Here is a 22,758-nt window from a genome sequence, read left to right as displayed (position 1 = left end):
ACAAGCCTGAGGTTTGAATTTCCAGCACCAGAAGAAAGAAAAACAGAACCATTTTTTAATAAAAATATTTATCAATTCATTTCATAGCATCTATCCCGATTTTAATATAATCAAAAATTGTTCTTCTAGTGAAATGCTAATTTTTTCATCACTTGTGTTCCATAAATAAGTAGAACGCTATTTTAGAACTTATATTCTCACTTTCCCATATCTCTTTATGCTATCGGATTTGCCCGTTACATCTGTGTCACAGTATTAACATTGATTACAAAAAAATTTATTGTTTCTTTCTTCCTTTCTGCTCTAATATAGCTTTTCATTATTTCTTGACTAGTGAAATTTACATTTATTCTCATCTCTCCAGTGCCTCACCACTCAGTAACTCTAGGTCAGAATTTAAATTGCTTATTTTGTTACAGGTACCAAAAAAACTAATATTTTCTCTCATCATCCTACCATTATTAAGCATGTTCTTTTTTATGTATTGCTTAAAAAAAAAAGTGCTGTATCTTTTCTTGCTCTACTCTGTCACCCTTTCTCTCTTTTATTTGGCATTTCTGGGATTGAACACAGGTCCTTGTACATGCTGTATCATTTCTTAATTATAAGGGTAAAAACATTCATTGTACAAATTTTGAAAAAAAGCAAAGAGGAAAATAAAACCTTTTAGAACAAAACAAACATAATTTATGACATCTCTCTTAATTACTATAAGCATTTTAAAAAATTTCTCTCCAAACTGAACCTGATGGTACATACCTGCAATCCCAGCTTCTTGGGATGCTGAGGATCACAAATTCAAGGTCAGCCTTGTCAACTTAGCAAGACCCTGAATCAAAATGAAAATAAGAAAGGCTAGTGTTGTAGCTCAGTAGGGGTTTTTAATTTTGTTTTTCTTTTCAGACTATTTTTAATGCATAAATGGACTTTAGGGCTAGAGGTGTTGCTCAGTAGTAAAGCAAGGGTGTAGTACACAAAGTCCTGGGTTTGATCCCTGGCACTACAAACAAACAAACAAACAAACAAATTCACAGTGTATATTAATAGAGTAATTTAAACATTAGCAATAAAACACTATATTAAAGGCTTTTGTATAACTCTCAGGCACATTTTTAATTCTTTCCTTTGAATAATTTTCTAGGAGAATTATTCAAAAACAGGAATATTTTAAAATTTCATATTATATATTATAAAATTACCTTTACAGAAAGATTTTACCAATTTATAGACTTACCAGAAATATGAGTGTCTATTTTGCTGTTCTTTGACCAATAGTGGTTGTTAACATTCTTTTCATCTTTGCCAATTTTGTTTTAGCTTTATTCCTTTGATTGCTGAGTGATGTATTTTTTCCTGTTTATTGATCACATTTATTTCCTTTATTTTATTTCTTTTTTTGTGAGTTGCTTTCCGGTTTTTCTTTTCTTTTTTCTTTCGTTATTATTTATTGTGTGTGTGTGTGTGTGTGTGTGTGTGTGTGTGTGTGTGTGTGTGTGATACTGGGGATTGAACAAGGGGTGCTCCACAGGCATGTGCCACCATGCCTGGCTGCTTTATTTTATTTTATTATTATTTTTTTAACCAGAGTGTTTGTGTTTTTTAAAAATAGAAATAGGGAGGGGACAACTTTTACTTACTTTTGAAACAAGATCTCATTATATTGCTCAGACTGATTTTAAACTTTTGGACCAAGTGATTCTCCTTCCCTGGCCTCCCCAGTACCTGGGACTAAAGGTATGGTTCACCACACCTGGCTTCCAACTTTTAATACAGCAAAATTGCACTAGCACTATTTATTTTCTTGATTATGGTTGTCATTGACAAATGATGATTCGATATTGAACACTCGTAATTTCTAGAGATGTCATCTCTTCTACCTAAGAGATCAGTTTTGGAAGTTACATTAAAAACCAATGACATCTTAGGAATTTAATGTAACTCATTAATTTTGGTACTGGGGTTTTAACCCAGGGACTCATGCATGCTTAGCATGCTCTGTACCACTGAGCTACATTCCCAGCCCATCTTAGGGAATTTTAGGCCGGAGTGAACAGGAAGCATGTTCCTAAAAGCAAGTTACCTTTACCTGACAACTCTGTCTCTTAATACAATTCAGATGTCCATCCAAGACAAGGAAGCTTCAAAGAAAGAAGTGATTCTTTTGGCCAAGATGAAACATCCTAACATTGTCACCTTCTTCAGTTCATTTCAAGGTTAGATTTTTCTAATATTCTTAAGTATAGGCATGTTGACTTATAAAAGATGTTCCTGAGACTTGTGTATACATTAATTTTTGTAAATGGACTCATTTCTGCGTTTACTTAAATTGCAGTCTGAGATGTTGTCTCATTTCGCCTCAGTGGGTATCTGTAGACAGCTTTCCTCTGTTTTCTTGTCTTTCCCTCTCTCCTTCATCTCACTGCTCCAAGTAGTTAGTGACTGGCATATGTGGTTTGCAGCAGTGACAACGCCCAAGCTCCAGTGGCTCACACTATAAACACCTATTTCTCACTTGCATGCTGGCTGTGGTCTGAATTTTGGGTTCCAGGCTGAAGGGACAGCCCAGACATGGAGCATAGTCTTTGGTAAGCAAGAGGAAAGAGGGAGATGGGGCCCACCACACCATCCTGCCCACTAGGATGTGTGTGCAAGGGGGTATACTCGGCTTGCAGGAGGCCCTGAGTTCCCATGGCAATGGGTGGGGCTGCATAATCCTCTCACAGAGAGTCAGCAAACAGCCAGGAGATAGCCAAGCAAACTGCCAATCAGAGGTGAAGCACTTTGAGAAAGGAATTCCCTCCCCTGCACAGCTTGAATTTGAATTTATCTATTTCGCCTCCATGGATCACTCTTCCACAGGTTAAGAAGAAAAATGAGAGAACCCTGGTCAGAGACCATTTTTTCAGTTCCTATATATTTACTGAAGTTTACTCAGACATCATTCCAGATACCAGGAATACAGCAGTGTACAAGACACAAAATTCCTGTCCTCATGAAGTTTACGTCATAATGGGAAGAGGCAGACAATATACCCATACAGGGTATGCCGGGGGCTTATAAGGCTGTGGCAGGGCCACATATGCCCACAGTTCACCAAGGGTAGGAGTAGTCCTCAGCCCAGTCTCTGGAACTGGGCTGTTTTAATTTGTACGTAAGTAGTTAATGAAACAAAAGGGTTAACCTAGATATTGTCAAGCATACTCCAGTGGGTAAAAAAAAAAAAGAAAAAAAATCACTAAATAAATAAATACACCTGCTGTTTCTTGAGTTTTTCATTTTCTGCAGAGTACTGTGCTCCTTCCTGATTAAATCCCCTGGATTCAAAGTACTTCTGTTCATTGGGCCCTATAACTACTGAGTATATAAAGGAGTTCCTGGGACTCTTCTGAAGACTTCCTACGAGTGGAGCCGTACACAGGGGCAGGCACTGAGTTGTCTTGAACACCTTTTTTTGGTTCGTTTGCTGTAACAGTGCTCAGGTTGAACCTAGGGCCTTGCACATGATAGGCAAACGTTCTGCCACTGAGCAACACCCTAGCCCTGAACAACTATTAAGGGCAGTCAATGAATAAAGTCTCCTACATTCTGTCCATTGATCCCTAACAACACTGTTAGACAGTCTTCCTTTTCCTAATTTTTGAGGCTATTATTGTGACTCCCTATGTAGCCCCTCCTGCTCATCCTTAGGCCTTCCCTGAACTCATAAGTCAAACTATAACCCCTTTGCTGATCTTCCACAGCACATTTTTACTTATGTATCCATATTTACATACACATAATTACTGATTTATTTAGCATATGTTTTCCTTCGACAGTAAACTTGGGGGCTGGGGATGTAGCTCAGTGTAGAGCACTTGCTTAGCCAGTATGAAGCCTTGGGTTTGATCCCCAGCACCACACACACACATAATGCAGACAGAAAACTTAATGAATGTGGGGGCTTCTGTCATCTTTGCTCACCCCTTTGTTCCTCAGCATGTGGCATATAGTAACTGGATCCTTTCAATAGACCACAGTGTATCTTTACCCCATGCAAAATGTACTTTTTTTTGTGGGGGGGGGGCAGCGAGGAGTACCGGGGATTGAACTCAGGGGCACTCAACCATTGAGCCACATCCCCAGCCCTATTTCGTATTTTATTAGAGACAGGGTCTCACTGAGCTGCTTAGCATCTCACTTTTGCTGAGTTTGGCTTTGAACTGGAGATCCTCCTGCCTCAGCCTCCCAAGCTCTGGGATTACAGGTGTGTGCCACTGTGCCCAGCACAAAATGTACTTTCAAGGACAGTTTACAATACTATTACAAACCAAGGTCATTCTTACACTATAATCTCTGCTGAGTTTGTTTCACTGTAAGTTGAAGTTTCCTTATGACTTTTAAGTAGAGCATCCCTGTGCTGGGGAAAACTGGAGCTATTGTAATGCCTATGAGTTTACTTGACAGATTGTTGGTACTAAACACATCAAGCTTTTCCAAAAGCTGCAGAGGTCCTTGTTGCACCTGAGTGAGAGAGTGTATGAAAGCAGGCTTTGTTTGCCCTAAAACAGCTTATCTCTGAACATACCATCCATGGCTTTAATGTTTGTCTATGGAAAATATGAGGTTTTTATGAGTTTGAAGCAACCTAAGAAAAAATGTGTACTGATATTGTCCTAAGGCTAAATTAACTCCATTTAAATTCTACCAATATATATTCATTAACTATCTCTCTTTTTAAATTTTTTATTTGTTCTTTTGAGGTACACATGACAGTAGAGTGTATTTTGACATAGGATGCATACATGGAGTATAACTTCCCATTCTTGTGGTTGGTCATACATGATGTGGAGTCACACTGGATGTGTTATCATGTATGAACATGGGAAAGTCATGTCTGATTCATTCTGCTGTCTTTCCCATTCTTCCACTCTTCCCTACATTCCTCTTGGTCTAATCCAAAGTACTTTTATTCTTCCCTCCCACCTCGCCTTATTGTATATTAGAATCCACATAACAGAGAACATTCAACCTTTGTTTTTTTGGGACTGGCTTATTTCACTTAACATGATAGTCTCCAGTTCCATCCATTTATCAGCATTTGCCATAATTTCATTCTTCTTAATGGCTGACTAATATTCCATTGTGTCTATATACCACATTTTCCTTATTCATTCAGGTGTTGAAGGGTACCTAGGTTGGTTTCATATTTTAGCTATTGTGAATTGAGTTGCTATAAACGTTGATTTGACTACATCACTGCAGTATGATTTTAAGTCCTTTGGGTATATACTGAGGAGTGGGATAACCCATTAACTGTCTCTTATGGGCTAGGCAAGTTCTAGGTCTTAGAGATCTATCAAAACACATAAAATTCCTCACTGTTATATTTGTTTACTATTGCTACATAACAAAGGACCATACATTTCATGGCTTAAAACAATACCCATTTATTATCTGTCTCTATGTCCTTCTCTCTTTAATTCCCTGATAGATCTCTTAATTTCTGTAGGTCAGAAGTCTCTTTCATGTGCCAATCATTGTACTAGATACAAGGAATACAAAAGAATAAAATGTGGGCTTTGTCTTCAGAGAGTCCACAATCTCATAAGAGAAACAAACAAGTTAGTAAAAGTCTTAAGACCCCCAACAAGATCCCAGCTGGTTGACTGGCAAATGAAAAAATTAAAGTAGGAAATGATATGTCTTAGTCTATTCTGACCACGCTTAGAAAATACCGGGTAACTTTTAAACAGACACAGTTGCTCACAGTTGTGTAGGCCAAGATCAAATCTAAGATCAGGGTACTGGCAGCATCAGTGTCTGTCGACAGTTCACTTTCTGTTCATAGATGGTTCCTTCTTTCTGTGTCCTCGACATGGTGGAAGGGGCGAGGTCTCCCTTGGGCCTCTTTTATAAGGGCGTTTCTAATTCCAGCAACTGGGGAGGCTGAGACAGGAGGATCACAAGTGTAAGACAAGCCTCGCTAACCTAGAAAAACCCTGTGTCAAAATAAAATAAAAAGGGCTGGGGATGTAGCTCATTGGCCTGACCACTCCGGAGTGCCTTACCTCTTAATACTATTACCCTGGGGTTAGGATTTCAACATATAAAATTTGGCAGGGGATACAAACATGTAGACCAACAGATATATTTAAAAATATTTTATGATAGTTTATTAAACTTGTGATATAAGGCAAAGGCCTTGTTTTTTCTTCTTCCTTACATAAGCTATATCCCTCATCTGGAATTTTCAGTTTCCTTTTCTTTCACATGGAATGAGAAAGAATTTATGAATAATCTGGGTCCACAATCCTTTTACAGCTTTTCTAGTTATATTTTACTTACTCAATCAACACTGAGGCCAGCATCTTAATTTTTTTTAGCAACTCACTAATTCCTCCAAAATCATTCAAAGATGTTTTTGTAGAAATAATCACATCTTCCTTTTTCAAATTTTGTCTGTGTTGGTGAGAATCAGTTTAACTGGTAGGAGCACAGGTACTTGGATGTCCTTGACAGCCTAGGAGTCACTGGCGGTGACCTTGGGTGGCCAACAGCAATGGTAAGCATTCAGTGGTCCAGTGAGTAGGTTAGGCAGAGGTCAGTCAGAAGAGTTTTTATTGTGGCAACAGCATGATTGAATAAATGCTATGTAAATACAAGTTTATATCCAAATTCAAGAAGGGGCTATTAATTCTTTCTGGGGTGTTGGGAAAAACTCACAGCTGCTATTTTTACGGCAGATTTCTAATCTCTTGTAGGATTATAGTTCATTGAGTGCATTGTTCTAAGCATCTGGCATTGATTAACTCATTTAATCCTTCCAACAATCTTCAGAGGAAGTTTCTATTATATCTGTTTTACAGATGAGTTAATGAGGCACAGAGAAATTAATTTACCCAGAGTCAAGAGCTAAGAAATGTAAGTGTGAAGTGGGATTAGAATGCAGTCTGGCTGAGCATGGTGTTGCACCTCTCCAATTCCAGCCACTGGGGAGGCTGAGACAGGAGGATCACAAGTTCAAGGCTAGTCTCGCTAACTTAGCAAAACCCTGTCTCAAAATAAGAAGGGCTGGGGATGTAGCTCATTGGTAGAATGTCTGCATTCAATCCCCAGTACCAAACAAATGAACAAACAAAAAGAATTCAGACCATCTTGATCTCACAACCAGAGTTTTGAACCATTATATTCTGCATCTTTCTGTTCTATTTTTCCATCTTCTAGAATTTGAAAGGCAAATTACTGGTGAATATCCAAAACCCTTCTAGCACCAAATGATGCCCTTTCTTACAGAAAACAGCAGACTGTTTATCATAATGGAATATTGTGATGGAGGGGATCTTATGAAAAGGATTCACAGGCAACGGGGAGTGCTATTTACTGAAAATCAGGTAAAGAGCGCTTCTAATTTGCTTTTTAAATTATGTGTGTGAGGGGTTATAAATGTATAATGTTATAAGTAGCAGACCTTGTTTATATGAAGCATGACTTCTGCCAGAGAAATTCAAACAGTGGATGCATATTCTTGGTAGATTTAGTCCCAGACATGTTTGTTTTTGAACTGAGACTGAGTCTCCTTTTGAGCCTTTAGAAAAGATAATCTCTTTGGGTAATCTCACATAGGATGCCTCTGAGATAAGGATCCACGGCTAAAAAAATGTATGAACCTTGATGTTTTTAGCCATTTTAAATGTACATATTCATAGTTTCAATCTCTTTTTTCTTTTACCACGTGGTATTCTTTTAAAATAACTTCCCACATTGCTCGGGAAGGTAGGGGATCTTCTTAACAATGCCTGTTTAGTTTCATTAGTTTTTTATTGATATATATATTTTTCTTTTGTGGTGCTAGGAATCAAACTTGTGCATATTAGGCAAGTGCCCTACCACTGAGCTAAGCCCCCAGCCCTAGTTTATTGGTTAGGGGGAGAGAAAAGATGAAGAATAATGGCCTCAGTTCCCATTTTCTCTTTGTACAAATATATTTTTCTTCTATGCTGCAAGCCTCCTTTGGAACCCTCTTGGAAGTGTACTCATAAAGGACACAGGTATGTGTGTGTGGAGGGGAATCTAAGTTAGGGCTTGTATGGCTGATGGGTAAGGCCATTGTCTCCAGCAGTACACAGGACTGGCCCACCATTTTTCTTTTGGCTGTTCATTTCTTTATTCTCTTTTAGTGTTTTAAGAGCATGCCGCCCATGTAATTTTCTCCTAAAGTTGAATATTTTGAATGTATGACTTATTTTGAATGTTGAGTATTTTGAATCGATGTTTTCAACCTCTGTAAATTTAATCAGGCATTCTTCCTTTGCTCATTTACATTACATATTAAATTCTATCTTTATGGAAATCCTCCTTTCTTCTTATCTAGGTATTATTTGGCCACATTTTACAAAAATGCTTTCATGACAAAATTTTGTATTGCATTTCTTTTTGTTGGGAAAGAACTAAAATGACAACTGAATCTTAATGTCTGGAATTTACCTATTTTTCTTTGATTTTTTTCCTCTTTCTATGTAATTTGGCAAGGAACCACTGGAAGTTTAAAATAGTTTAAATGAATCTCTATAGGAATAGAACACATTTTAATAAAGAGACTTATGGCCAACTAAGATAAAATAATGACTAAAAAATATAATTGCTGTTGTTGTGTGTGTGTGTGTGTGTGTGTGTGTGTGCATTTCAGTGCTGGGGATTGAACCCAGGAAACCAGGGCCTCTCTCACCGGCTCATTTGTGTTTTTCTGTAAGTGGAATTCCTGTGATACCAATGATGTTTGGATTCCCTTTCTGGGTCTCTATTTTTCTAGCTATAAAGTGAAAATCATATAAGATATATTTATTAGCTTCATTCCTACACACACACACACACACACACACACACACACACACACACAGTGTTATTTCCTTTTCTTTACATGTTATCTTGAAGATATTTCAATGACTACCAAGCTATCCAATAGTTGTGTTTTGTGTTTGCCTCTACAGATCCTGGGTTGGTTTGTGCAGATTTCTCTAGGACTAAAACATATTCACGACAGGAAGATATTACACAGGGACATAAAATCTCAGGTAACAGCTCAGAGAGAAAACTCAGACAGTATGAATGTTTTCATTTCTTGAATATCTCAAATAGTGTAACATTTTCCCATTTTTAGAACATTTTTCTTAGCAAGAATGGAATGGTTGCAAAACTTGGGGACTTTGGTATAGCAAGAGTCCTAAATAAGTAAGTACTTCTAAAAAATCACTTTTCTTTCTACCCAAGTATACATTTTAATGTGTCATGAATTAAGAAACTATTAAGAGCATGGTTGTCTACCTAATTTTAGGTAACTTTATATAAATGCATTAAATCACTCAGATGTCAGTAATTAAAAATGCAAAGATTAATCGTGGCATGGTTAGAGTATTGGTGGTAATGTTGTGCTGTGTGGTTCAAGTAGATCAAATGTTAGCCATGACAGTCACAGGCATCAGACTAGCAAGAACTTGGTGAAACAGGCAGGCTTATACTTGCTAGGGAAATGCACTGGTGCAACTGTTTTTGGAAGACCGTTTGGTATGTATCAAGAGGTTTAAAGATGTCAAATTTTTTGAAATTTGAAAAATTTAAATAATAGTTTAAAAATAATTGGGAAATTATTAAATTAAGTAAAATGTGCATAACCATGTACCTAAACTTTTGTGTGTGTGTGTTCTAGGGATGAAACCTAGGGTCTTGTGCATGCTAAGCAAGTACTCTACCACTGAGCCACATCCCCAGCCACAGGATATTGTTTAAAAAGATACACACACAAATATACACATAAACATGTAAACTTTGGAAGGGGGTGAATTATAAGTTTAAAAATCGACTAATTTTATTACTCTATTACCAATGTACCATGTTTTGCTTTCTTCTAATATGTGCATATATCAAATTTTGTAATATATTTTTACACCTTTTCTTGCATGTCCATGTCTTAAGCCTTTCTTACTCCAATAACAAACCACACTACTTTTATTTAATATTACTAGTTCTATGGAACTTGCTCGAACTTGTGTCGGAACACCTTACTACCTGTCTCCAGAGATCTGTCAGAATAAACCATACAACAATAAAACGTGAGTTGCTGACTATTGGTTTGAAAGTGTCAGTAAAATCTGATGAATGATACTGAATTAAGACTCCAGAAACTAAGGTTCTAATCACCTCTCTCTTTCTTCTGGTACTTTTGTAATTTCATTTTCTCCAGATGGGAAATGGAGTTCCCAGTGACTCTGGTCAGGGTTCCCTGGAGCTTTCAAACTTACTTAGAACATATTCATTTCTCTTCATTTAATGATACAAGTGATACAGAGAATAACATTGAAAATTGCAGTCACTGGGGTGTCCATCTTTGTATTTTATTTACACTTTTTTTTGTTTTGTTTTAGCTTGGAGATGATGGGATTGAACCCAGGGCCTCATGTATGCAAAACTCACACTGTACCACTAAGTTATTGCCCACTCTTATTTTATTTATTTTTTACTCATCCTATTTTGTGAAATGAAGTGTTACCTCTTTTTAGAATAAAAAATAAGCCTGATTAAGATCTTTAAACTAAATTGTAATTTTGTCATTTGCCAATACATATAGCAATAAAAGGTCAAGATGTAGTTTTTAATCTCCAGGTAAGAGAAGGAAAAAATTTCATTTTTCAAAGCTGGCTACCACTGGACAAGCTGGACTGGAAGCAAGACCAAGTTCCCTTTGGGAGTTACTTGTCCCATTTGTTTAGGAAAAGTGCCTGTTGGACTTTGAAAGAAATAAATGGAAGGCAAAGCTTAGAAGATAGAACTTTAAAAAAAGAATAATAGAAATTTCTCTGCAAAATAAAACAGTAGATATTTTTTGTGTTTGTGTTTGATGCTAGGGATCTAATCCAAGGTCGTCCCTTGGCCACCCTACCACTGAGTTCCGCCAACTAGGTATTGTTTGCCTGTTTGTGACGTCTGGCCCCAGGGAGTGTGGCTTCAGGTTGTGCTGTTCTGCAGGTGCAGGTGTCTACTGTACCCAGTAGAGGCAGGGAGTGGGGAGCAGAGCTTAGCACTGCCCTGGTGAGGATTGTCCCCAGCAGGGTTTTGTTTCCTTGTACTACTTCTTAAGCGTTTGAGTCAACATTGAAATATTGAAAAACTTCAAAACATGAAGATTTGGTTTTTCTGAAAATTGGAAGATCTTAATCAGCTGGGTGGCCACTGACCCCTTTAGACCATAAACCAGCCCCTGGATCAACAGCCCTCACCACGCAGAGGATGGCATCAGATGCCGATGGCTCCACTCAGCCCCTAGGAGGCTCCTTTATCTGCTGAGTCCTGTGGGCATGTGACTTCAGCACGTTGGTCGCAGAGGGCGCTTTGGGAACGGAAGAGAAGTTTGGGGCCCAAGGAATACCTCATAAACACAAAAGCTGTGTGGTGAGGAAGGGTCGCTGAGTTTCTTGAAAGTCTAGAAAACATTCCAGATTCGTTTTCAAAAAGTTCTGTGCCCATCCTCTATTTTACTCAAAGATTTTGTGTAAGTCTCTGTCTCACCCACCCTCGCCCCCGCCCAACACACACACACACACACACACACACACACACACACACACACATGCACAAGCGTTGCTAACTAGTGGAACCATTTACCTCTATCTGCGTATCTATCTCCTACCTGTCTACTTATCTGTTTATCTCTATTTTTAAACAGGAAAAAGATATCATAAGATTTATGATTTCCATGTCTAAGTCATGGGAGTTCTTTTTTTATGGGTGGTGGGGGTGTTGCTGGGGATCGAACTCAGGACCTCTACACATGCTAGGTATATGCTGTGCTACTGAGCTGTACCCCCAGCCAACTCTCTACCCTAAACCCAGTTCATGAACTGAACCCAGGGGGCATCTACTACTGAGCTACATCCCCATCCCTTTTCATTTTTTTATTTTAAGACAGGGTCTTACTAAGTTGCTGAGGCTGGCCTCAAACTTGTGATCCTCCTGCCTCAGCCTCTCAAGTCCCTGGGATTGCAAGCTTTTGCCACCTTGACCAACTTGTTTCCACTTCTCTTAATGAATCCTAGTTTTGGCTCTTTGACGTCTTTGACATTTCATTATATTTTCTTTTCACTTTTAGATTTAATTTTCTTTTTGTTCTATAACAAAGCTCCTTCTAAAACCAATCACATATCAATGTTTACTAACAGGGCCTGGGGTTGTAGCTCAGTGGTAAAGCACCTGTCTGGTATTCCTGAGGCCCTGGATTTGATCCTGAACATTGCAAAAAATAAAATAAATAAGTGCAAAGTTGATGAAGAGCAAACTTTGAGTCCTAGCCAGAGTCTATGTTCATCACTTACTTTACTTCAGTTCTGTCAAGAGCCTTGAGTAGAATATACCTTTCAAAAGCAACCATATTTCATATTTTGAGTTGAAACAAATCCATACTTGAGTACTGCCTCTCTCTTCCAAATGGCTCAATGACTTGTTTTCTTTGAGCAAATGAAGTTGAAGTAAACATTGAGCCATTGCATCGTAGCTAAGTCTGTATATCTTTTTCCAGCGAAGATTCTGACTAATTACAATGGTTTTTATTTTACCTCTTAGAATTAATAATGTATCTCAAAGCATTTGTAAAAACTGATCAACATACATAAAATAAAGCTACACACACACAAGGCACTGTAAGGGTGAAAGCTTTTTCTAAGAATTATGGATATTTTCTTGGCACGTAAACTCTTGTCTTTCCTAGGGATATTTGGAGTCTTGGCTGTGTCTTATATGAGCTCTGCACACTCAAGCGTCCAGTAAGTATGTTAATCATTGAATTACTCTTCAATTATTGAAATAATATAAGTGAAATTAACTTCTGAGAGAAAAAGGTTAACATTTGGTTTTATTAGAGTCTTAAAAATTATGTGGGTAGCTGGGCATAGCAGCATTTGTCTGTGGTTCTAGTTACTAAGGAGGCTGAGGCAGGAAGGATCATTTGAGCCCAGGAGTTTGGAGACCAGCCTGGGCCACACAGACCCTACCTCAAGGTGCTACAAAGAATGATAGGACTACATGTCCTGGCATAGAAATATGTCCAAGAAATATTATAAAATAAAAAGTCCAAGTTGGAGGATAGTTAGTATATTTCCATCAAAAATAAGTTGTGCATGTATACACATACATATACACTCATATGCATATATACACCCACGTGTATGTGCCTGTATATACATGTGTATATGTGTGCAAAAGGAAAAGGCACATGGGACAGAGTCTGTAGGAAACCAGGCTCAAGCTTCGAGGAGTCTTCTCCCAGTGGTCACACAGGATGTACCGAGTCCTCCAGCGATAAGTTACAGTGAGTGTGAAATATTACCTACAAGGGAAGCTCATTAGGTACCCAGTACCCAGGGTTTTTGTTGGAGACTGGTCACATAGATGCCATCTCTTCTTGGCATATACCAAATTTCCAGACTCCAGAAACAGGTGTTCAACATAAACCATATTGTTTATAGGAAGAGCTTAGGCAAAGAAAGCCACTCTTAAGATTTAAGGAAGAGTGGGAATTCTCAAATCAAGTAGTTCTCACACATGAGTTGAGGGCCAGCACTGTAAGTGGATTTTCTTAAGAATAACCAGCTGTCACCTCTTTTCTATGCAGCCATTATTATTATCATTATTGTCAAAGGTCACATATTGATTGTCTAACCAAAATCTGGACCTTTATTACCACATCATGTTGTTGAACACTGTCATGATGTATAAATAACTGATGTGTTCATATGGTAGAAGATTTTCTAGTTTATGAGGAGTGTCTGAGGAGAAAAGGAAATGTTTGTATTAAGTTAATTTTTAAAAAGCAAGAAGTAAAATTTCATGTCAGTATGACCTCAACTCTGTAAAATAAACATTTGTTTTGGAACAACTAGAAGGAAATAAACTGCTGGGTGGTGAAATTATACCTATTTTCTTGGCTGTTTATAATTTCCTATACCTTTCTGGTTTTTTTTGTTTTGTTTGTTTTGTTTTTTTTGTACCAGGGATTGAACCCAGGGCCAGGGGACCACATCCCCAGCCCTTTTCTTAAAATATATTTTATTTTGAGACAGAAGCTTGTTAAGTTGCTTAGGGCATTGCTATATTTCAGAGGCTGGCTTTGAACTCATGATCCTCCTGCCTCAGCCTCCTGAGCTGCTAGGATTATAGGCGTGTGCTACATGCTCAGTCCCTACCTTTCTATTTTTTTATGAGCAATGTTATTTTGATAATAAGAAAAAAAATTAAACTAAATAAAACTTTTTTAGTTAAAAAATTAAAAGTAGGCGCTGGTACATAGCTCACTACATAGCTTGGTGGTAGTACCTGCTCGGCATGCACAGGACCTGGGTTTAATTCTCAATGCCAAAACCAAAGCAAACCAAACCAAACCTCAAAAATTAAAACTAAAGAACTTATTTTAAATAACATGGCATCTCTCTGAGTCATATCTATTTATGAAAGATTATACCATGTCTATTATTATGCCATATCTATGATTATATTATTTGTATAATATTACATCATTTATATTATTCTATATTATTTATTTTATATTTTGTGTATTTATTTTTATTTATGCTATATATTATGTATTATCTATTTATTGTATTATTTATATTTGTATCTATTACCAGGTCATATCTATTTCTGAAAAAATTAGGTGATGACAACAATACAGGGTGGACCATAGTGCTTCTAGCTACAGATTAGTGCCTGTAATCCCAGCTACTCAGGATGCTGAGGCAGGAGAATCACATGTTGGAGGCCAGTCCAGGCAATTTAGCAAGACCTCATTTCAAAATAGAATAAAAAGTGCTGGGGTCCTGAGGCATTGCCTACCATGCTTGAGGTCCTGGGTTCTATCCCCAGTCAATCCATCCATCAATCAATAATTTTTGTTTCTCGGAATATTTATTACTTTAACACGAGTAGCTAACTTTTCTTTGACATAGTGTTATTACCCTCGTCCTTTCAGTTCGAGGGCAGCAACTTGCACCAGCTGGTACTGAAGATTTGCCAAGCGCATTTTGCCCCCATATCGCCCAGGTTTTCTCATGACCTACGGTCCTTAATACCTCTGCTCTTTAAAGTTTCTCCTCGGGATCGACCATCTATTAATTCCATTTTGAAAAGACCCTTCTTAGAGACTCGGATTGCCAAATACTTGACTCCTGAGGTGAGTAGTTTTGAGGTGATTCTGTTTGTGTTTGGGCGGAGATTTGGGTTGGCAGGTTCTTGACACTCATGTTGGATTTTAGGTCATTCAGGAAGAATTCAATCATACGCTCAGATGCAGAGCAAGAGCATCAGCCTCCCCACCTGCTGGGAAGATGGTCCAGGGTAAGAATGACTTAACCATGCAGTCAAAGAGCATTTGTGGCTTGGTGAAGTGGCACATACCTGTAACTCCAGCAGCTTGGAGAGCTGAGGCAGGAAGATCTCAAGTTCAAAGCCAGCCTCAGCAACTTAGTGAGACCCTAAGCAACTTAACAAGACCCTGTCTCAAAATAAAATCTAAAAAACGACTGGGGTATGGCTCAGTGGTTGAGCACCCCTGGGTAGGAATATCTATGGGGCTGGCAGAGTGCTTATCCAGTATTAATTCCTTGGGTTCTAACCCCAGTCCTGCAAAAAAAAAGTATGATCCTTTTGTGGTTCAAAGTTACAATGACTGGGTTTTCACAGCCTGTGTGTGATGTCAGCACATTATTTGTCTAACATTTTTTAAAACACATTTTTTCCATATGTCTCACATACTGAATTTTAAAGCTGACAACCTTAGCAGAGGAATTCTACTAAATATATTGAACATTGGCATTTAGAAAATATGAACAGTATAAGCAGGAGAGAAGTCACCTTGTTATCATGTGCGTGTGCTGGAGAAGTTGTTTATGTAGCTCAGGATGACCCTGGGGGGTTCAGCTCCTTTCTTCTCATCAGTTAGGAAACCTTCCAGAAGCTCTGAAAGGTCAAATCCAAGTCCCATTGGAGCTGAAGTTTGGATCTTGGACCAAATTGAAAACTGTGTGAGCTCCAAAGAAGCAGGTGATATTTTATGGTAATGATAAGTAGGAAGAACAATTTTGGTCAAGAATCAGCTGAAGTGGTTAAATGCTAACTGTGTATGTGTGGGGGGCGTACATAAGGAAGAGAAAATGACTAATTCAGTTGATCATGTGAAAGTAAGAACAGCAGGATTTAGCCATAACCAAATGTACAGACTTCAAAGATCAGAAGGAGTAGAAAGTCTCTCCCAGGCCCTGTGATGAAATGTCGTCCAATGTGCCAGAGACACTGACATTGAGGAAAATTATAAAGGGCAAATGAGTAAGCCTCTTTGCCATATTTAATTTGACTTGACATTGCTATATATTGGTCTAGATTGAGAATGTTTAGAAAGTAGATAAGTGGAGGGTGAGAGAAAGTACGTTGTCCACATTTCTGATATAGGAAAGAAGAAAACAAGAACGAATCTTGATGGAGACAAAGACAAGCGTGTTGGAAGATCTACATGTTAGAAGAACATTCCAAACAAAAATGAGACAGGAATACTGGGGCCTGATAAGCCAAGCTGTCATGACTATGTTTAATGACTTTTATCATAAATTGTTTTTGTAAATGTTAGAATTAATTCCCTTTTTTAAAAGTAGTGTTATTCATCGCTAGGAATTTGTAAAGAAATCCTAGGAAGAAATGGTTTTCTTTATTTAAAAAAATGCATAGAATAAAAGGGAGAAGTACTTTAAAACGTTTTCAGATAATGTGGTTATTTAACACTGCCCCAAGACTCCAGTGACCGATTTTTAAAAGGTGAGTTGCAATGGGGAATCTGAAGTCTAACAATAAAGTTTTCATACTCTGCAATATTAAACTCTATTGATCTTACACTTCAAAAAAATGCATAGAATGCATAGTGATATTTCATCAGTGCTTCTCTCCTTGTGTATGAAATATCTCTGGCCTGAGTAAACTTACTGTGTTATGAAATGTGGCTTATGTTTGTACTCAAGTATCAATAGTAAAGGTGTAAGAAAAAATTTAAAACTAAAGTTGTTTTATTTCTGTTAAATAAGATTCTAAAATACAGAGAATGAAATTCCAGGGAAAGTTTCCTTCAAGATCAAGGATATCAGTGTCAGTGGAAAGGAAGGATGTATTACCTGGAAACAAATGGAGACCGCCAGCTGGAACCCAGAAACCCACATCTGTGAGTTGTGCTAATCCCTCCCTCTGGTGCTTTAGCTACACAGTACCCTCTGAAAGATCCACCTGCACATGTTCACCCATTGCAAGCAAGTTAATTTGGAATCCATTAGTTTTATACTTAAATAAAATCATTGTGTAGCATTAAAGTGTACTTTATATATATATAAAATATACATGTAATATATATGTATATATTTTTCTCCACCACCTCCTAGGGCCTCATGCATGCTAGGCAAGCACTTTCCCCCAGCCCTACTTGTTTTTGTTTTTGTTTTTGTGGTCCTGGGGATTGAAACTGGAACATTCTATCATTGAGTTACATCCCTATCCCTTTTTAAATTTTATTTTGAGACAGGATCTCTATAAATTTCCCAGATTGACCTCCAACTTGTGATCCTCCTGCCTCAGCCTCTCAAGTAGCTGGGCTCTTAGTTGATGTTTTTGTGTGGTTTGTTTTGTTTTGTTGTTTTGTCTTTTCGATACTGGGATTGAACCCACAGCTTGGCACATGCTAGGTGAGTGATCTACCACTGAGTTATAGCTTATATTTTTAAAAAAAATGAATGCTTACTTTTCTTACAATTATACACTAGCTTTAGTTTTCTTTTTATTACTGAAAATTTTCTAATTTCTTTGTATAAATAAGTTTTCCCTTATAGAACAATTGAGTAACGCAGTGACAGAAAATACTGCATTTTGTACTCCAAATTCTAACCTGCTATATATGCAACTGAGGAGTTTTTATTATATAATAATTGATCTTTCCCTAAATGAATTGAAGCCAGGAATACTTTACCACTGAACTACAGCCCCACTCCTTTTTAATTTTCATTTTGAGACCATCTTGCTAAATTGCTGAGGCTGGCCTTGCACTTGTGATTCTCCTGCCTCAGATTCCCAAGTCTCTGGAAGTATAGGAGTTTGCCATGGCCCCCAGCTCCCTAGAGATCCTTTATGCTGAGTTATTTGAATCTACTTAAATAGTGTTTTTTTGTATTGTTTTATTTTTATGTTTTTGGTCATGCTAGTAGAATGCTTCTGAAACAAACGGCAAAATGTTCATTGCCCTTATTTATTTATTTTTGTCATGCTGAGGATCAAATCCAGGATCTCCTGCATGCTAGGCAAGTAGTCTACCACTGAGCTGCATCCCCAGCCCTGAAGAATTGTATTTTTAAAGAAGACTTATGGTATAATTAGAGGATCTTTTATTTTTTTCCTTTTTCTTTTCTTTCTTTTTTTTTTTTTCCTGTCCTATGTTTGAACACAAGGTCTTATACATGCTAGGCAAGTGCTCTACCACCAAGCTATCCCATCAGCCCTAGAGGACCATGTGGAAGTACATTTACTACATGTTTACTTAGTATATAGACATTTTAGAAAACGTGTTGGTACATAAACAGGTTTTTAAAACTATTAGTTAAATTATTACCTTTCATTTGATAAAATATGAATTAACTATTAAAAAATAAGAAAAGTATGTTGTGATACAGAATACTTTGTCTCAGACCCATAGGAGAGAAAACAAGTTGACATCTTTTCTAATTATTTGAACAACTTCTGCTGATGCAATGAAATAAATGGATCTGCACAGGAACCATCTCAGATTTTCACATTACTGACTTGGATTTTGGAGAAAATCCTAAAGAAGCTGTTTGTTTCTTTCCTATATTTTTCTGTTGCTTACCACTTTCTGTTGCTTCATTTTTGGTCACTTAATCAAGATTTATTTCAATTCTTGAAAACATTCAGACTAATAAAAAGGAACTACTATAATTTTTTATAATACAAAACATTTAATAAAACATTTTAAAAATATAGACACAATCCACTAACCCTAAACAACACACTATATGATGCTCAAAAGCAATGGCATTTAACAAAATATGAAGTGACAGTAAGACATCAAAGAACTTCCAAAGACTTCATAAGAATATAATTAACAGCAAACTATTCAGACTAAACAAACATACATCTGTCTTTACACTTTCCATGTTTGTTTTTTAACTTTGTTTATTATCCATGTTTCATTCAATAGCATATTATTTAGTCTCCAAGTGTTGGAGTAATTTCCTTTTTTTACTTTGTCATTGATTACTACTTTCAGTCCATTATGATCTGATAGAACACAAGGCAGTATCTCTATTTTTTTGCATTTCCTAAGGGCTGCTTTGTGGCATAACATATGGTCTATTTTCGAGAAGTTTCCATGTGCTGCTGAGAAGAAAGTGTATCCGCTCATTGATGGATGGAATATTCTATATATGTCTATTAAGTCTAGGTTATTGATTGTGTTATTGAGTTCTATGGTTTCTTTGGTTGGATTTTGTTTGGAAGATCTATCTAGTGGTGACAGTGGTGCGTTAAAGTCGCCCAGAATTATTGTGTTGTGGTCTATGTGATTCTTGAAATTGAGAAGGATTTGTTTGATGTACAGGGATGCACCATTGTTTGGGGCATAAATATTTACTATCATTATGTCTTCCTGATTTACTTCCCTTAAGCAGTATGAAATGTCCTTCTTTATCCCTTCTGACTAACTTTGGCTTGAAGTCCACTTTATCTGATATAAGGATGGAAACCCCCGCTTTTTTACTGAGTCCATGTGTGTGGTAGGTTTTTTCCCATCCTTTCACCTTTAGTCTGTGGATGTCTTTTTTTATGAGATGAGTCTCTTGCAGGCAGCATATTGTTGGGTCTTTCTTTTTAATCCATTCTGCCAGTCTGTGTCTTTTGATTGAGGAGTTTAGGCCATTAACGTTCAGGGTTATTATTGAGAAATGATTTGTATTCCCAGTCATTTGGCTTATTTTTGGTTTTTAAGTTGGCTTGGTTTCTCCTTTGGGTGCTTTTTCTCTAAGGTAGTTCCTCCCTTTGCTGACCTCCATTATTGTTTTTCATTTCCTCCTCATGGAATATTTTGTTGAGAATATTGTGTAGTGCAGGCTTTCTATTTGTAAATTCTTTTAACTTGTTTATCATGGAAGGATTTTATTTCATCTTCAAATCTGAAGGTTAGTTTTGCTGGGTATAGGATTCTTGGTTGGCAACCATGTTCTTTCAGAGCTTGAAATATGTTGGTCCAGGCCCTTCTAGCTTTTAGAGTCTGGGTTGAGAAGTCGGCTGCTATCCGTATTGGTCTCCCCCTATATGTAATCTCATGCTTTTCTCTCACGGCCTTCAAAATCCTATCTTTATTTTGAATGTTAGGCATTTTCATTATAATGTGTCTTGGTGTGGATCTGTTGTGATTCTGTGCACTTGGTGTTCTGTAAGCCTCTTGTATTTGATTTTCCATTTCATTCTTCAGGTTTGGGAAATTTTCTGATATTATTTCATTGAATAGGTTGTTCATTCCTTTGGTTTGTATCTCTGTGCCTTCCTCAATCCCGATAATTCTTAAATTTGGTCAATTCATGATGTCCCATAGTTCTTGGAGATTCTGTTCATGATTTCTTACCATCTTCTCTGTTTGGGCAACTTTATTTTCAAGATTAGATATTTTATCTTCATTGTCTGAGGTTCTGTCTTCCAAGTGGTCTAGTCTGTTGGTGATGCTTTCCATTGAGTTTTTTATTTGGTTTATTGTCTCCTTCATTTCAAGGATTTCCGTTTGTTTTTTTTTTTTGTTTGTTTGTTTGTTTTTTGAGAATCTCTATCTCTTTGTTGAAATGATCTTTTGCTTCCTGCAGGTGCTCTTTCAGCTTATTGGTATTATCATTCATTGCCTGCATTTGCTCTTTTATCTCATCCTTTGCTTCACGAATCATCTTAACCATGTATAATCTGAAGTCCTTTTCTGACATTTCTTCTAACATACTGTCATTGGATTCTATTACTATAGAATCTAGATTTGTTTGGATCATTTTCTTCCCTTGTTTTTTCATGTTGTTCATGTATCTTCCCCTCTAGCGCTGCAGATCTGGGGTATTGCAGATTTCCCCCATAGGCTTATAGTGGCCCTATAGGTTTCCAAAACCCTTTCTTTAAGGGGAGATCAATATTAGTGCCCAAATCAGACACTATGTAATCCTAGACCAAATAGCCCCTATGGGGACAATAACAAAATTGTCATAATAAACAAAATGTGTTCAAATGTTATCTTTAGTAAAACAAACAGGTTTACAATAATGTCTGCAGTTTCTAATGGAGGACAAAGAGGATGCAGAGGGATGAAGAATATGGCTGTTAATGGGATAATAAAAGAATATACAGAAGTTCTAGAAAATAGAAAGGGTGAGAGTGTAATCAAAAGAAATCGGATGTTAGCATGTAAAAAAGGGAGAAAGCAACTCTGAGGGAATAGGTAAACAGAAGGAAAAGAAAGCAAGAAATATAAAGAAATAAAAACTTAAATATTTTTTTTAAAAAGGAGAAAAAAAGAAAATCTACTGTATAACATTCATGTACAAATGAAACCTCCCAGTGTTCAGTAGCCTGATGTATGAGAGGTACCTGACAATGAGCTTCAAGCCTCCAGCAGGCATCTCAGGATGGGTTTTGCCTCACCTGAAGATCGGAGATACGGCTTCCAGGATTATCCAAGATGGCCACTCTGGCTTCGAAATGTGTTGGCAAATGGGGAGCTGCAGCTCAGGGGTGGATGTGGTCAGCTGGAGGTCCTGGAGATGGGATGCAGTTGGTCTGGCGGTGGTCCTGGAGGTTGGGTGTGTTTGGTGTGGTTGTGGGATCCAGGAGGCCAGGTGCCATCAGTTGGTCTGGGGTCCCAGTGATGGGGCGCAGTCAGTTGGTCTGGGGGTCCTGGTGGCAGGGAGTAGTCAGTTGATGTGAGGGCCCCAGAGGCAGGGAGTGATCGGTTGGGCTGAGGGATCCTGGAGACGGGACTCAGTCAGTCCGGCCAGGGGTCCTACAGGGCCTGGCTGTTGTCTCAAAATGGTGGCAGCCACGTGTAATCAAACCTGCAGGTACTGTAACAGTGAACTTCCAGGCAGCAGCAGGCAGCTGGTTCTCCACTGGCGGTCTGCGGTCAGTCTGCTGGCAGCTGTCGGATGATCGGGAGGTGAACCTCGAGCGTTGGGTGATGGATAGGGGTAAGGCAGGCGATGGACAGGCGAGGGGCAGGCAAATGGCGAATGATAGACGCCTGACAGTGAGCAATCTGCTCTCAAAAAAGGCATCAATATGCTGGCAGATTGCAGGTGATCACAGCAGACAAATGGGGTAAAGAGCAGGGGATCGATAAGCAGCAAAAACTGCCTCACCGAGAAACAGATATCCTCTGCCTGAATCCGGCGTTGCGGAGTGACAAAGAACGCAGCCTCCCTCTAGACCGCCATCTTGGATCTCCTTAACTTTGTTTAAACAATTTCCAACAACTAACTCAGTACTACCTTTTTCTGGATTCTCTGTATTCAGGTGAAATTGTAACTACTCACTTTAAAAGATTTAAAAAAACAGACATATAACTTCTGTATAGACCAATACACCACGTTTTATACATTTACCTCAGTATTTAAATAGAACTATACGAAAAGTGCCATTTATGTAAGTTGAAGATGGTCAGGTATCTACAATTCT

General features: G+C 37.8%; 1 protein-coding gene across 8 annotated transcripts in view; it reads left to right on the top strand.

Annotated features, from left to right (window-relative positions):
• NEK5 (NIMA related kinase 5) overlaps window positions 1–22,758 on the top strand; it is a 71,066-nt gene that overhangs the window by 3,485 nt on the left and 44,823 nt on the right. For 4 of the 8 annotated variants that reach the window (XM_079136158.1, XM_079136155.1, XM_079136156.1 and 1 more), the window contains 9 exons: window positions 2,117–2,213; window positions 7,273–7,370; window positions 8,967–9,050; window positions 9,137–9,207; window positions 9,999–10,085; window positions 12,734–12,788; window positions 14,990–15,190; window positions 15,273–15,354; window positions 17,088–17,221. In XM_079136158.1, the coding sequence (XP_078992284.1) occupies window positions 2,117–2,213; window positions 7,273–7,370; window positions 8,967–9,050; window positions 9,137–9,207; window positions 9,999–10,085; window positions 12,734–12,788; window positions 14,990–15,190; window positions 15,273–15,354; window positions 17,088–17,221 (909 nt within the window). Of the gene's footprint in view, window positions 1–2,116; window positions 2,214–7,203; window positions 7,371–8,966; window positions 9,051–9,136; window positions 9,208–9,998; window positions 10,086–12,733; window positions 12,789–14,989; window positions 15,191–15,272; window positions 15,355–17,087; window positions 17,222–22,758 lie in introns of those variants that run through there. The other 4 variants (XM_079136160.1, XM_079136159.1, XM_079136161.1 and 1 more) reach the window with 4 other exon arrangements.

Source organism: Sciurus vulgaris (genome assembly GCF_902686455.1).
Source record: "Sciurus vulgaris genome assembly, chromosome: 4".
NCBI classification, from domain to species: Eukaryota; Metazoa; Chordata; class Mammalia; order Rodentia; family Sciuridae; genus Sciurus; species Sciurus vulgaris.
This window is presented reverse-complemented; position numbering and strand designations above follow the sequence as displayed.